At 36.3% G+C, this 18,063-nt stretch overlaps 1 protein-coding gene across 5 annotated transcripts in view; it reads right to left on the reverse strand.

The window, feature by feature from the left end:
- MXI1 (MAX interactor 1, dimerization protein) overlaps positions 1–18,063 on the reverse strand; it is a 98,322-nt gene that overhangs the window by 61,921 nt on the left and 18,338 nt on the right. For all 5 annotated transcript variants that reach the window (XM_030842474.3, XM_060286832.2, XM_060286834.1 and 2 more), the window contains exon 2: positions 16,953–17,085. In XM_030842474.3, the coding sequence (XP_030698334.1) occupies positions 16,953–17,085 (133 nt within the window). The remainder of the gene's footprint in view (positions 1–16,952; positions 17,086–18,063) is intronic.

Genomic DNA, 18,063 nt, shown 5'->3' on the forward strand with positions numbered 1-18,063 from the left:
GACACATACAGACTGAAAGGCAGGGGATGGAAAAAGATATTCCATGCAAATGGAAATCAAAAGAAAGCTGGTGTAGCAGTACTCATATCAGATAAAATAGATTTTAAAATAAAGAAAGTTACAAGAGACAAGGAAGGACACTACATAACGATCAAGGGATCATTCCAAGAGGAAGATATAACAATTATAAATATATATGCTCCCAACATAGGAGCACCTCAATACATAAGGCAACTGCTAACAGCTATAAAAGAGGAAATCGACAGTAACACAATAATAGTGGGGGACTTTAACACCTCACTTTACACCAATGGACAGATCATCCAAACAGAAAATTACTAAGGAAACACAAGCTTTAAATGATACAACAGACCAGACAGATTTAATTGATATTTATAGGACATTCCATCCAAAAACAGATAACACTTTCTTCTCAAATGCACATGGAACATTCTCCAGGATAGATCACATCGTGGGTCACAAATCAAGCCTCAGTAAATTTATGAAAACTGAAATCATATCAAGCATCTTTTCTGACCATAATGCTATGAGATTAGAAATCAATTACAGGGAAAAAAATGGAAAAAACACACAAAAAATACATGGAGGTTAAACAATACGTTACTAAATAACCAAGAGATCACTGAAGAAATCAAAGAGGAAATCAAACAACACCTAGAAACAAATTAACAACGAAAACACGATGATCCAAAACCGATGGGATGCAGCAAAAGCAGTTCTAATAGGGAAGTTTACAGCAATACAAGCCCATGTCAAGAAACAAGAAAGATCTCAAATAAACAATCTAATCTTACACTTAAAGAACCTAGAGAAAGAAGAACAAACAAAATCCAAAGTTAGTAGAAGGAAAGAAATCATAAAGATCAGAGCAGAAATAAATGAAATAGAAACAAAGAAAACAATAGCAAAGATCAATAAAACTAAAAGCTGGTTCTTTGAGAAGATAACAAAATTGATAAACCATTAGCCAGACTCATCAAGAAAAGGAGGGAGAGGACTCAAATCAATAAAATTAGAAATGAAAAAGGACAAGTTGCCAGACACCGCAAAAATACAAAGCATCCTAAGAGACTACTACAAGCAACCCTATGCCAATAAAATGGACATCCTGGAAGAAATGGACAAATTCTTAGGCAGGTATAACCTTCCAAGACTGAACCAGCAAGAAACAGAAAATATGAACAGACCAATCACAAGTAATGAAATTGAAACTGTGATTAAAAATCTTCCAACAAACAAGGTCCTGGACCAGATAGCTTCACAGGTGAATTCTATCAAACATTCAGAGAAGAGCTAACGCCCATGCTTCTCAAACTCTTCCAAAAAATTGCAGAGGAAGGAACACTCCCAACTCATTCTATGAGGCCACCATCACCCTGATACCATAACCAGACAAAAATACTACAAAAAATGAAAATTACAGACCAATATCTCTGATGAATATGGATGGAAAAATCCTCAACAAAATACTAGCAAACAGAATCCAACAACACATTAAAAGGATCATACACCATGATCAAGGGGGATTTATCCCAGGGATGCAAGGATTCTTCAATATACGCCGATCAATCAATGTGATACACCATATTAACAAATTGAAGAAGAAAAACCATATGATCACCTCAATAGATGCAGAAAAAGTTTTTGACAAAATTCAACACCCATTCATGATAAAAAAAACTCTCCAGAAAGTGGGCACAGAGGGAACCCACCTCAACATAATAAAGGCCGTATATGACAAACTCACAGCAAACATCATTCTCAATGGTGAAAAACTGAAAGCATTTCCTCTAAGATCAGGAACAAGACAAGGATGTCCACTCTCACCACTATTATTCAACATAGTTTTAGAAGTCCTAGCCATGGCAATCAGAGAAGAAAAATAAATAAAAGGAATACAAATTGGAAAAGAAGTAAAGCTGTCACTGTTTGCAGATGACATGATGCTATACGTAGAGAATCCTAAAGATGCCACCAGAAAACTACTAGAGCTAATCAATGACTTTGGTAAAGTTGCAGGATACAAAATTAATGCACAGAAATCTCTTGCATTCCTATACACTAATGATGAAAAATCTGAAAGAGAAATTAAGGAAACACTCCCATTTACCACTGCAACAAAAAGAATAAAATACCTAGGAATATGGGCTTCCCTGGTGGCGCAGTGGTTGAGAGTCCGCCTGACGATGCAGGAGACACAGGTTCATGCTCCGGTCTGGGAAGATCCCACATGCCACAGAGCGGATAGGCCCGTGAGCCACGGCCACTGAGCCTGTGCGTCCGGAGCCTGTGCTCCACAACGGGAGAGGCCATAACATTGAGAGGCCCGCGTACCGAAAAAAAAACCACCTAGGAATAAACCTACCTATGGAGACAAAACACCTGTATGCAGAAAACGCTAAGACACTGATGAAAGAAATTAAAGATGATACAAACAGATGGAGAGATATACCATGTTCTTGGATTGGAAGAATCAATATTGTGAAAATGACTATACTACCCAAAGCAATCCACAGATTCAATGCAATCCCTATGATATTACCAATGGCATTTTTTACAGAACTATAACAAAAAATCTTAAAATTTGTATGGAGACATAAAAGACCCCGAATAGCCAAAGCAGTCTTGAGAGAAGAAAACGGAGCTGGAGGAATCAGATTCCCTGACGTCAGACTATACTACAAAGCTACGGTTATCAAGACAATATGGTACTTGAACAACAACAGAAATAAAGATCAATGGAACAGGACAGAAAGCCCAGAGATAAACCCACGTACCTATGGTCAACTAATCTATGACAAAGGAGGCAAGGATATACAGTGGAGAAAAAGCAGTATCTTCAATAAGTGGTGCTGGGAAAACTGGACAGCTACATGTAAAAGAATGAAATTAGAACACTCTCTAACACCATACACAAAAATAAAGTCAAAATGGATTAGACACCTACATGTAAGACTGGACACTATAAAGCTCTCAGAGGAAAACATAGGAAGAACACTCTTTGACATAAATCACAGCAAGACCTTTTTTGATCCACCTCCTAGAGTAATGGAAATAAAAACAAAAATAAACAAATTGGACCTAGTGAAACTTAAAAGCTTTTGCAAAGCAAAGGAAACTATAAACAAGATGAAAAGACAACTCTCAGAATGGGAGAAAATAGTTGCAAATGAATCAATGGACAAAGGATTAATCTCCAAAATATACAAATGGCTCATGCAGCTCAATATTAAAAAAACAAACAACGCAATCCAAAAATAGGCAGAAGACCTAAATAGACATTTCTACAAAGAAGACATACAGATGGCCAAGAAGCACATGAAAACCTGCTCAACATCACTAATCATTAGAGAAATGCAAATCAAAACTACAATGAGGTATCACCTCACACCAGTTACAATGGGCATCATCAGAAAATCTACAAACAACAAATGCTGGACAGGGTGTGGAGAAAAGGGAACCCTCTTGCACTGTTGGTGGGAATGTAAATTGATAGTCACTATGGAGAACAGTATGGAGGTTCCTTAAAAAACTAAAAATATAACTACCATATGACCCAGCAATCCCACTACTGGGCATATACTTAGAGAAAACCATAATTCAAAAAGACACATGCACCCCAATGTTCACAGCAGCAGTATTTACAATAGCCAGGTCATGGAAGCAACCTAAATGCCCACTGACAGATGAATGGATAAAGAAGATGTGGTATATATATACAATGGAATATTACTCAGCCATAAGAAGGAACGAAATTGGGTCATTTGTAGAGACGTGGATGGATCTAAGACTGTCATACAGAGTGAAGTAAGTCAGAAGAAGAAAAACAAATATCATATATTAATGCATATATGTGGAACCTAGAAAAATGGTACAGATGAACCGGTTTTCAGGGCAGAAATAGAGACACAGATGTAGAGAACAAACATATGCACACAAAGTGGGGAAAGTGGCATGGGGGATGGTGGTGGTGGGATGAATTGGGAGATTGAGATTGACATGTATACACTAATAGGTATAAAATGGATAACTGATAAGAACCTGCTGTATAAAAAAATAAATAAAATTCAAAAAATAAAAAAAAAGAAGCATGAACCATGAAAGATAAACATGTAAACTGGACTTCATCAAAATTTAAAAGTTTTGTTTTTCAAAAGACACTGTTAAGAAGATGACAAAGGCAAACCACTGAGGAGAAAACATTTGTAAACCACATATGTAACAAAGAATTTGTATCCAGAATTTACAAAGAACTCTTACAACTCAATAAGAAAACAACTAAATAAAATAAAAAGCAAAAGACACAGACCCTTCACCAAAGAAGATATATCAATGGCAAACAAACACACAATAAGATATTCAAAATCACTAGGAACATGCAAAATAAAACATGGTGAGATACTACGACACACCCACTAGAATGGCTAAAATTTAAAAGACTGACAATACCAAGTGCTATCCAGGATCTGGAGCTACTGGAAGTGCCCTACACTGCTAGTCAGGATGTAAAATGGTACAGCCACTTTGGAGAATGGTTTCGTAGTTTCTTTATAAAGTTATATACACACTTACTATGTGACCCAGAATTCTACTCCTACGTAGGTAAGAAAAATGAAAACATATATCTACAGAAAGACCTGTTCATAAAAGTATGTAGCATCTTTACTTATAATAGCTAGAAACTACACACAACCTAATGTCTATCAACTGGTAAATGAATAAACAAACTGTGGCATATTCATACAATGGACTCAGCAATATAAAGGACTTAGCTACTGATTCGTAGGACAACATGAATGAATTTCAAACAACATTATGCTAAGTGAAAGAAGTCAGACACAGAATAGTATATACATGATTCCATTTATATGAAATTCCAGAAATGGCAAAACTGTAGTGACAAAACAGATCAGAAGGTGGAGATAAGAAACTGACTACAGAGGCATGAGGTAATAATATTTTGAGATAAAAAGAAGTTCTGTATCATAATTGTGTTGGGGGTTGCATGACTGTATACACGTCTAGTCACTGACTCATACACTAAAAATTGAGGAATTTTATTGTATAGAAATTACACTGCATCAAAACTTTTTTTTTAAGTTATAAACCTCATCCTACAATTGAGGCAATACTCTAATCTACCATAAAGTACTCAGGAATGAGACTAAAACATCAAATCCTTATTCTAGAAGACTAATAATACAAATTACTAGAAAGTGCATAATTTTAAAACATAAGCGCTTTGGGGAATATCTGTTCTTTCATCTACTTAAATTTTTTTTTCATTTCTGGCATATGATTAATCTGCTGTCAGTCAAGAGTATAGACAGTCAAATCTTCATCTTCATAACAGGAAGTCAACAGATAACAAGCAGGGTAAGTTCCTAATTTAGAAATATGAAAGCAAACAGTAGAAGAAACTGTTAAATTACTGCAAGTGGTAGCCTCTAGGAAGCAGAAATTGGATGGGGATAGATGAGGCAGAGGAATGTTATTTTAATTTGTAAGCCATTTAGTATTAACTAACTTTTATCTTAGTGCCAGAAATTAAGATGCATCTAAATACATACTAAAGTTATACAGTATTTGTGAAATAATCACTTCTTAGGTAAAAGCAATATTGGGAACTACAGAGAATTTTCAAGATTAAAATGACTGCTCTTAAACAAATTTTCAAAAGTTAAAACAAGGCATTTAAAAAGACAAACCACTAATTACCTAGACTGCTTCATTATTTGATTCTATTACAGAGCAACATTCTAAAAATCTTTAAAAATGGAAAAAAATTCAGTGATTTCCTAAATCACTGGACTTCCAAATTGTAATTCAGTATTTCAGGAAGGAGTCAGGCATGAAATAAACATTCAGTAGATATTTGTTGAAGGGAAGAAAAACCCAAATGGTACCATAATTAATAGCACTACTCATAATAGAAAGCCCATAGATCCCAATTTTCATTGTTACTATACTCCATTCCTCACTATAGTACTAGAAGCAGACACAGATGTTATACATATATCTATTTCAAAGAATCCTCCTGTCTAAGGGAAATATATCACATAGAAAAGTGATTCTCAAAGGGAGTAAGGGAGGAGAGGTTGGCAGGATAGCTGAATTTTCCTTGTTCTGGTTGCTGCAGGAGAGTGGAGGTGCCTTCTTCCAACTGACTACACTCCCTACTCCTTATTGGTTTATTTAAAGTTTTAAAGGAATCACTGCTGTGGTGATCATTTTGTAATGAACAGAAATAACAAATCACTATGTTGTACACTGGGAACTAACATAGTGTTGTTGGTCAGTTATACTTCAAAAACAATCAAACTCATAGAAAAAGAGATTAGATTTGTGGTTATCAGAGGCCGGGGGTGACGGGAGGGGTAATTGGATGAAAGCAGTCAAAGTGTTTAAATTTCCAGTTATCAGATAAATAAGCACCAGGGATGTAATGTACAACATGATTAATATATTAACACTGCTGTTTGTAATACATGAAAGTTGTTAAGACAGTAAATACTAAGAATTCTCATCACAAGGAAAAAAATTTTTTCTTTTTCTTTTATTTTGTATCTGTATGAGATGATAGATGTTCCCTAAACTTATTGTGATAATAACTTCATGATGTATGTAAGTCATTATGCTATACACCTTAAATTTATATAGCGCTGTATGTCAATTATATCTCAAAAAAACTGGAAGAAAAAAATAAAGGAAACATTGCTTAATATTCATTCATTCATTCTACCTTTAGTTTGTTTTAGCATTTGTCATATGTTCATTATCTTACTGCAATAAATAAGACAGGCAATCTTTTTTTAAGCTTTATTGATACATACTATAAAATTCACCCATTTTAAGCGTACAATCCAATGAGCTTTTGTAAATTTACGTATTTGTGTAAGCATTACCACATTCCTCTTTTAGAACACTTCTATCACCCCAAAAGTCCCCTCATGTCCATTTTCAGTCAATCTGCACTCCGACTCCTCACCCACCGCTCATCTGCTTTCTATCTCTATAGTTTTGCCTTATAAATATAAATTTCATATAATGGAATTATGCAATATGTACTCTTATGTATCTGACTTTGTTTACATAAGTTTTTTGTGGTTCATCCATTTTGTCATATGTATGAGTATTTTTCTTTTTCATTGCTGGGTAGTATTCCATTGTACAATATACTATATTTTGTTTATCCATTCACTAGCTGATGGACATTTCAATTGCTTCCAGCTTTTGGTGATTACGAATAATGCCATGACCATGCATGTTCAAGTCTTCCTGTGGACTCCTGTAGAATAAGAGACCTTCATCTTACAGGACAGTGCCTCACACTTGTTACACTTTACCACTAAAATGATTTTTCACATTTGTGGCCAACAGTATGAAGCACATACTGATACTTAATAAATTAATATTAAATTCCTACTGATACTTAGAATGTTTGTTAAAAGAATAAAAGAAACACGTTACTCAGCTATTTCTGATAATATGGGTCTTAACTTCAAATGTTAAAACAAAACAAAACAAAAACAACTTTGTCTCCAATGAGTTTACCTGCTACAAATAACCTGATGATGAGAATAAAGATATTAAACATCCCTAGATCAGTTTTGTACAAAACAATCAATTAAGCCTAAGTTTCTCTAAAAGTCTTCTCAAAACTATACCAACATTTCATTAAAAAGTACCTTCAGGGCTTCCCTGGTGGCACAGTGGTTGAGAATCTGCCTGCTAATGCAGGGGACACGGGTTTGAGCCCTGGTCTGGGAGGATCGCACATGCCGCGGAGCAACTAGGCCTGTGAGCCGCAACTACTGAGCCTGTGCGTCTGGAGCCTGTGCTCCGCAAAAAGAGAGGCCGCGATAGTGAGAGGCCCGCGCACCGCGATGAAGAGTGGCCCCCGCTTGCCACAACTAGAGGAAGCCCTCGCACAGAAACGAAGACCCAACAGAACAAAAATAAATAAATTAATTAATAAACTCCTACCCTCAACATCTTCTTTAAAAAAAAAAAAGTACCTTCAGGTCTACATAATCATGCTCAAAGTATTCAGCCATTCATTTACTTAGTAAGGATTTATTGAGTGCCTACACTGAGAATATAAGTACTCTAAAATGTCGAAGTCTCTTCCCTCATGTGGCTCACATTCCATCATCCAATTTTTGAAAAAAGTAAAAATAACAAAAATAGCAAAAAATAACGCAGGACTTACTAAGAAAATTGCAACTATATACCATACACTATGGCACTATATTCTTACAATGTTAGATAACCACCATGTAATTCTTTTAAACTAATTTCTACATAAGCATGTTTAAATTTTATACAAATAAATCGTGTTGTTTCTTTAAACAGTCAGTGGATTAAATATGGTGTTTGTGATAAATTCCATTAAAATATTAGACTCTGAGCTTTTGGTAACCTGCCCCCACCCAGCAATAAACAATGATTCTATACAAAAATGAGATTCAAATACTTCTTTTTGACTAATAGTGCTATTTCCAGGAACGTAACCTGCCTTCCAAAGGACAACTGATTGGGTAACATGTTAAAATGATAAAAGTAAGTACACCAAACCTTAAGAGCCAGGCCTAGAAATCTAAATTTTAAATTGTAACTCATGTGCATTTACTGTTACCAACAAAGACTACAAAAAACCATCCAACAGACTAAGTATTAATGACAATACATAATCCAGAGTTTTTGTGGAGACTAAAGATCACTTTTGTTCTGTTGTTCCTATAGAGGATATATACTATCACACAAGACTATGGTGATCGAAATTAAAAACCTGAAAATTTACTTCTAATACCAAGGCAAACTTACCACATTTTACTCTCAAGTCTCTTTTATTACATGAGAGGAAAGGTTCTTTATAGTTCCTCAAAAAGAATCCTAAATTGCCCTGTCTAATTAATCAAAATAAGAGTAAAGGAAAATCAGTTGCTTTATCAAAATACATGACTGACTAAAGACTAAAATTATATTCTTCTATAATTTAAAAATGCTTGTTTCAAATGGCTTCAAAGCTCTTGTCATGTGGCCTCCACAAATGGTATTTACATAGTGTTCTCAAAAGACTAGCAAAAATATTTCCCATGATAAACAAAGACAAGGAAATAAATACCACATGGAAACCCTTTTATCCAATGTCATAAAACTAAATAAAAATAAAATCCATAACACTTTCCCCTGAAATGTATGCAGTAACATTAATAACAAAATTATCTACTAAACCAAATATTTTCTCTTATAAGAAATTCATTACTTAAAACATAAGGAATTTCTCTCTAATACTATGTTGTGGAATCCCTATGTCTCCTTGAATGCACATTAAATTTAATCAATGAACAAGTATATATTGTGAATCTATAGCATTTCCATAATAACCTTTTTCTATAAATTTAAGCTATTTACTCTCTGTACCATCATCCAACATAAATAAAAATGGCCCTGTCTATAACATCTTACTGATTTGTATTATTTATCATTTTTACTATATACACTATCTTTCCAAATATACCACAAGCTCCTCTATGGTAGGGAAGCATGTACAGCAATAGTTCTATATATATAGTGTAAGTTCAATAAATTTGATTACAAATTATTTTAAGAGCGCAGTTTCAATAGCTAGCAAATAAGGAAGCAAATTGCAAAGGGTAAAAAAGAACTCTGGTGATAAGGCATTAAAACAGCAGGTGCAGACCACACGTTTCAGGCATTTCCCAGAGCAGAAAAGGAGAACAGTAAAACACATAAATTTCAGGTTATAGTCACTGAGTCTTAGTTTTTAAGTAGATTATTACTAGGACTGTTTGCTGATTCCAGAGAAACAAATTGCAGGGATTTCTCTCATCTTCTAGTTGTACTGTGCATACCAGTCCAGTTTCCTTATCAAAAAAATAAATAAATTCCACTTCACCTCACAGAAATGTTCTGAAATTCAAAAGAAATAATAATGTATGTTAAAGGGCTTTGCACACAAGTAGCAAATTAAATGCAAGGTGTTACTGAAGATGGATTCTACCCTTTGATCCAACAATTCTAATTCTTCATGTTTATCCTAAGGATCTAAGTGGACAAATGCACAAAAGTATTTGTACAAAGATGTTCATAGTAGCCCTGCATGGCATGAAAAAGTAATGTAAAATTAACATTTTAAATGTCATTAACAGGGACTTCCCTGATGGTCCAGTGGTTAAGAATCTGCCCTCCAATGCAGGAAACAGGGATTCGATCCCTAGTCGGGGAACTAAGATCCCACATGCCACAGGGCAACCAAGCCTGCGTACCACAACTACTGAGCCTGCACGCTCTGGAGCCCACAGGCCACAACTAGAGAGAAGCCTGTGTGCCGCAACAAAGAGTGCGCCCACCACAACAAAAGAGCCCGCGTGCCACAACTAAGACCCAATGCAGCCAGATAAATAAATAATTTTAAAAACGTCATTAACAGATGGTTGGCTTAACAAATTCTGGTGCTCACATGAAGTAGAATATCATGCTGTAATTAAAAATGACTTAACAGACGTGTATGAACTTGAAAAAATATTCAGGATAAGTGAAAGCAGGATTGCAAAGGTTCACAACCCTGAGATGCCTTCTTTCATCTTTCAAATTTGATCAGGTCCTCTATTATGGCCTTCACAGGATCCTCTATTGTTCTCTATTAAGCTCATCATAGTTTGAAATAATGTATTTATATGTTTACTTGAGAACATGTGTTAGATGATAACGAAGACTGTATACATATGTACACACACACACACACACACACACAGGGAAGAAAAATCTGCCAGTCTTTTAAAATGTCAGAAGCCAAAATGAAAATGAAAACAATCTAAAAAAAATATGCATACTTAAATTACATTAGCACTATTGAACAGAAATGAGATCTGGATACATATTTTGTCAAACCACACCACAAAACCTCTTTGATTAGATTAGTATTGGGGAAACTGTCTTCACTTAAGAAATGACAAAGAATCATGCTACAATATATCCAAAAGGAGGCAATGCTGTTTAATTTGTAAGGAACAAAATAGAAGAGAAAGCTTTCTTCAGGTTAACATTCCTGCCTGGTTAGAATTATGCATATACTGCTTAAAATCTGGCCTGATATTAAACTTAACCATCACTTATAGCTATAAGGCTTGGACAAAAATCCTTTAAGCGTCTCTAGGCCACATGAGCTTTAACCATAAAATATATGATAATATCTTACCTTCATAAAGCAGAGAGCTGTACCAGATGAAATCCTGAATTCCCTTTCTATGATTTGTGACCTATATTACAGTATCACATAAATATTCTGGCGAAAGGCCTCTCATCAAATAGGAACAGAAGGAGTTGTCCTACCAACTTACAAGCCATGATCATGCAAGTCTCCTTCAAATGATACTTCCACAGGGGGATATATTCTTAAGAAATCCAACAACAGCTAACTTATGCTTCAATGAAGCATTTAATGGAAAATCTGAGTTTGTTGAGGTATATAAATAATTCTTGAGAATTTTTCATTTAAACTTGGTTTTAGTGAAAGACAGAATATCACAGAACACATCAGATCACATCACTCAACATTTGGAAAGTACTTGAAGAACAACACTAATATCATTAAGAGTTTAACTGCTACTAATTTCCACTTTTGTCCTGAAACTTTGGGAGTTCTCTACTGGACAAAGACTCAGCAACTAGTTATTTAATATAGAAAAATTGAAAAATACAGACTAATAAGAAATTTCACAAAAATAAAAATAAGGCTTCATTCTATTATTCTGTGAACAAATAAGTACATGTTTAAGAATAAAAACCGAAGATATGTCTCAAATTACTTCCACTAGGGGGGGAAAAAAACCTCTACAACTATACTAGAAAAAGAATTCACCCCGCTCCTGCAAAACAAAACAAAACCCCCCCTAATAATCCATGAAGAAGACCGACAAAAAGGATATAAAGCTGAAAATATAACATCATTCCCTCTAAAATAAGACTAAAACATTTCATCATTCTGTAGTTTAAGAAAAGTTAAACTAAAGCCTTACAAGCAAAAGGAAAGTTGTTTTGTTTTGTTTTTTATGTCGTCAATCTTAGCACATAGTACTGAAATACTGCAGCTGAAAAAAGTAAGACATTTTTCATCAACTTTAAATTCAACCGTAAATTGGTATAGGTATACCTTGGAGACATCATGGGTTTGGTTCCAGACCACTGCAATAAAGCGAATATCTCAATAAAGTGAGTCATACAAATTTTTTGGTTTCTCAGTGCACATAAAAGTTATGTTTACATTATACTACAGTCTTTTTTTTTTTTTTTTGGCTGCATTGGGTCTTAGTTGCCGCACACCAGATCTTTGTTGAGGTATGCGAGATCTATGGTTTCAGCACGCAGTCTTCTCTCTAGTTGTGACGTGCTGTTTTTTTTTTTTCTCTCTCTCTAGTTGTGGCGCTCGGGCTCCAGGGTGCGTGGGCTCTGTAGTTTGCAGCATGCAGGCTCTCTAGTGGAAGCGCGTGAGCTCAGTAGTTGTGGAACGCGGGCTTAGTTGCCCCACGGCATGTGGGATCTTAGTTCCCCAACCAGAGATCGAACCCGTGTCCCCTGCATTGGAAGGCGGATTCTTTACCACTGGACCACCAGGGAAGTCCCTAATATAGTCTATTAAATGTGCAATAGTATTATGTCTAAAAAAAAAAAGTACATACCTCAATTCAAAAACATTTTATTGTTAAGAAATGCTTACCATCACTTGACAATGCAGGGTTGCCACAAACCTTCAATTGTAAAAAACACAATGTCTGTGACGCACAATAGAGGGAAGTGCAAGAAAATGAGGTATGCCTGTACTTACTACTTTGTACATCACCTTAAAATAATACAATTACTATATGCATGTTACAAGCTCATACGAATATTTACTGCCAATGTTTGACAGACTTATGGTTCTTTGCATATATGAGTTCTGATATCACTGAATTCTCATGACACAGGATGACAATAGTAGTCTTTAAAATTAATTGTAGCATTCTGTAGTCTACTATAACATACTTGTTTAAAAGAACTGGCAATCTGAAGATTTTTATTCTTCAAATACTATATATTGTTTTCCTTTCCAGATGTATTATCATTAATATCCTTCAGAACACAAAGTAATCAGAGTTTGCCAAAGCAGGAGTTGCACATTCTTCCATTATTTCTACTTACAGAGTCTAATATAATACTTGGCACAAAAGAAAAACTCAGTTCCAATTTAGGACAGTCTACTTGGAGTTTGAAAACCTTCCATTCTTCAAAAACATCTACTGTGTACAGAGCACTGTGATGGGTACTGGGGATAAATCTTTAAGCAGAAGAGATTCAATCCTTGCCTTCATGGAGTTTTTAGTCCAATAAATGAGACATGAATTTATCAATCAGATAACTGTATTTCTACAGACTGTGATAAACAGTGAAGGAAAAGTAGGGATGCCATGAGGTATGTGAATACCTGTTCTAGTTTGGCAGATGCAGAAAAGGCTTCCCTGAAGAAGTTATTATTGAGCTGAAGTAAGAGTGTAATTAGATAGAGATAACATGGGGAAGAAAAATGATTCTCAGAAGAGAACAGAGTATGTGCAAAGACCCTGAGGTAGGAGGAAACATGGTATATTGAAGCAATTGAAGGAAGGCTAGCCAATATAATTCATCAGAATTGTATTTGGGACAAGAGTGGTTGCAGGGATACCAGTTAGGAGGTCGCGACAGCTGTCCAGGTGAGGAGTGATAGTATCTTGGATTAGGAGCGTAGCAACGAAGCTAAGAGAAAAGGCAGGTTCAAGAGATATTTAGGAGGAAATCAATGTTACGCTAAAGCCATGTAGAGTAGTGTCAGTAGAGTTTTAAAGATGACAGATCTTACTATTTTTCAGTTGTGAGACCAAACAGTAAAGAAGCTGGGAATTTGAACTTATCTTATACTACTCAATAAGCCAGATAGCAATTGCAGCCAGTTCTCTAATAGCAGTAACATCTCAGCAAGGGTGATTTTTGGAAGTGTGCCAGAAGGCCATGAACCAAGACTAAAGTCAACCATGAATTTAAAAAATAATTATGTATTACAGATCCCACCTCCTAATTGATAAAGGATTCCAAATGATAAAATTACTGGGATTTTCAAGGTACATGCTTTTAAACTCACATTACATCACGCATTTTCTCTCCTTTTTACTTCTATGAAAGTACGGTTTCAAGGCTTGGGAGAAAGGAGGAATAGGAATTTATAATATTATGAGCCAACTCTCAGCATAAATTTATAAAGTAACATTTTATATCAGGAATATCATATTATATCTGAGAATATTAGGGGGGAAAAGTCAACCAACATTATATCTTAAGGATGCTACAATGTCAGGGAACAAATGTCACTTTATGACATACAAGAGATCAATGTTCAAGACGCATAAGAACAGCAACCTCCATATAGGTAGCTTTTTGATCAGGAAAATAAGACGCATATACTCATCAACTCTATTCCTTTCCTTGTTTCAGATGACTAATAAATGAAAATTTTTACAAGTTTTCTTTCTTTCTGCTTTATGCAACCAGTATAATAAAGTCTTTATTAAATCCAGTAATAGACTTAAAGTTAACAGGGAGTCTACAGTGCTCCCTTACAAATGAAACAACAACACTATCTCCCAAGTACCCCAGTATTAGAATTTGATCCCTGGTTCCCTACTCCATGAAGCAGAAATCTTAAATGGTAAGGAGAAATAATTTCTAGTGTTCCACTTTAACATACTAGTTCTCATCTAAAGGCCCCACCCTAAATCCCACACATGGGTGGACCTTGAGATAACATGTCCTAAAATCTCTTTTTCTTTCTCTCTCTCTTCTTCTTTCTTTCTTACTATTTATATTCCCATGAAAAATTACTTTACTTAGTCTTAGGTGGTCCAACTGTACATGTAATTATTTTCCCTTGGGTACTAAGAACAACATGGCATACTTGTAGTGTTACAAATTTTCTGACATGCTGTGCTAAAATACACAGTAATTAGCAATGTGGTCCCACACACAATAGTAGAATCCTGACAAGAACACTAGCATGAAAGAGAAACATCACTTAGTCAAAACCCCAAGCTAAGCAAAGTATAAGTCAACAGATGACAAAGACATTAATGACCTGTAACATAACTGGTAAAATCTAGAAATACACATCTTATTCATACCTCTATAATCCTTGAGTTGTTAGTAAAAATGTCACATTTGCAATGATGGGGTGGTGTACTGAATAACCAATATAGTAACTGATCTCTAAAACTATCAATAAATCAGTGTCACAGAACTTCAGGGGAAGGTGGGACCTTGGTGAGTATGTAGTTCATCCCTCAACTTACTATGACGACAGTAAAGGACAGAGAAAAAATGTAATGAGATCATATACTTGATTTCTAGAAAGTAGGAAACAATAAATACTTGCAGCATGGCAGAATCCACGTTTGGTTTCCTACCTGGTATTTCTCCCATGTCTCGAAGTTAAAAAAATTTTTTTTTTAATCTACACATGGATTGGAAAACTTATAAATTCCTGAATACAGGTTTTAATTGATGATCCCTTAACCAGAGAAACTGTGAGGGGCAAGAAAATTTATGTGTGCTTTTTGTTTAATGCTGCATATCACACTACGTATTTTCATCCCAAACCTACCATACCACAACAAACCCTCTAGATCCACACATAAACATAAATACAGCATATTACACTTATGGCTAATTATTGTTGTAATTTTAAAAATTGTTTAAAATACACAGAATAGTCTTAATGAAGAAAAGAAGCCATAAAGGAAACACAGCTTTAAAGATAAGTCAAAGAAAGAAGAGTGAATCCTAGTGATGTGCCTCAGTAATCCAGAGTGGGACGATCCAACATTTTGAGCTCTGTTATATACAGGAACCTCAGGTTTTCTGCATCAATGAGTTAGAGCCCCTACTCCTGCTCCCTCCCCAATCCACCTCCCCAAGTGTTACTCAATTTCCTGTCTGGAGCTCTCCAAAGTCTTCAGGCAAACTTAGTTACCCAGAGATTGTTCTGTGTCCCTCCAAAATGAATGCTTACATTCTCTAGACCAAACTTTGGAAAAAAAGATCTCATTTAATTCCTTTTATCAATGGAAAAGGCAAGCATCTGTTGATTTTGACTTTCTTTTAAGACTGGACTTTTGAAAACTTCATATGAGATGAATCTTTAGAATTCACTGACCCTCTAGAACAAACACACTGAAGAGACAGCCAGACACTACCAAAAATTTTCAAAAAAATATAAGTCAACTATGTCTGAGTACAGCCAAGTAAGCATTTTCTAAGTTTCTGTTTTGATTGAAGAATAAGCACCTTTTCTTTTTTCTTTTTGCTTTAAAAGTTCCCAATTCAATCTTATCATCCTTAAACAAAAAAAAAATAGACTGTGCCCACTAACTTCCTACTCTACCTAAATATTTTTATTCCTTTGACAAAACCCTTGATTCTGTTTTATATCCTGCCTGAGCTATTTCTGATTTTTAAAAATTTTTGGATCGTCCAAGTTTAAAGCTGGACCGAGATTGCATTTAGCATGGGGCTGCATGCATGGACACATGCTGCCAGGTCTCTGAACTTACTATCGCTCTCAGTCACAGACATCTCCACTTAATAATCCCCAGCAAGAACGTCTTTCGTTGTCTTTCCAGATTCTATTTCTTCCCTTCTACACAAAGGTAGGTTATGATTCCAAGACTTTATTATTTTAAAAGGGCCAAATCCCGAGGGATGGTGGGAAAGGCTGTTTCCATTTGGCTGTTCAGTGTTGCTCTAGACTTGGTATTAGAGAACTGAGGTCAGTTGGGCCAGCACTTCTGCCTGAGTATGTGCTCCCTCCCTCCAACTGCCCTTTTTAAACCTCCCCAGCTTGCTACCTGTTGGCAGTGCTGGTGTTGCTGCTCCCGCTGCTGTGTTTCTGTGCCCGGCTCAACCTCCGTGGGGGCTTTGAATGCTGCAGCCGGGGGCTCGGCATGGAGGGGAACGCTGAGGCGTAGCCATGTTCACACTCTAAAGAAACGGCAAGAAAAAAAGATATGATGAGAGGAATATACCCAAATTCATGGATCTACAGATCTCAAGTCCTTGCAGTAACAGGTTGCTGAAAACAAGAGAAGAAAAAGAGATAAATTTTTTCCACTCTTTCTGGTTGGAAGATAAAATTCCCAGTCCTTGCCTGGTCATCAATCCTGTGACATATACAGACCCAACTCACCCCAGGAAGGTGTACCAACACCTCCTCTAAACCAAGGAACTTCTCCCTCCTCTCCAAAATCCTCTTCTCCAAGAATTCTTGACTCAAACACCCTCATTTCTGAGACCAATTACCATTCACCTAAATTATTTCACTTGCCTCAAAATCCCTTTTCCTTTAACTATCCCCCTTCTAGAAGGTGTCTCTCTAAGCCCCACGTTTTTGTGTACTTCAAATAATTCAATCACCTAGTCTTAGGAGGACACTTTCTCTCAACACAATTTCCAGGGGCTGTACTCTTCATACCCCAATCTCTCTACATCTCCCTTAGTCTCCATTCCTAAGGGGATTCCATCGCATCGCACTTCAGATTCGAAGAGGTCCCTTGGCCACGAGTGTCTGTCCTCCGCCATGCTCTTCAGCAGGCGTTCCCTTTCTTTGCTCTCAGCCTTGTCTCCTCCACCCCTACCTGCACTGCTCCCAGCCCTTTCCTCCAGTTCTTTGCATCCTCTTTCCTCCCAGGTCCTCAGATCACCTCCATTCTCAACACCCTCCTTCCCTCTCCTCTGGTCCACCTCCACTCAGGGCAGCTCCCAGGTCCAGCCTGACCCCTCTCTCCATCTCCCCCAGGTGACAGTCTCCTCCCCTTCATTAACATACACACACCCACATGTGCCCCCTCACGCAGGCACCAGTGGTACTCCTCCCCTCACGTACCTGCTGCCTCATGCACCTCTCCACTCACATGCCCACCCTCTCTCACACGCACACCCTCACACACTCACCCCTCCTCA

The sequence above is a fragment of the Globicephala melas genome, chromosome 16 (genome assembly GCF_963455315.2).
Source record: "Globicephala melas chromosome 16, mGloMel1.2, whole genome shotgun sequence".
Taxonomy (NCBI): Eukaryota; Metazoa; Chordata; class Mammalia; order Artiodactyla; family Delphinidae; genus Globicephala; species Globicephala melas.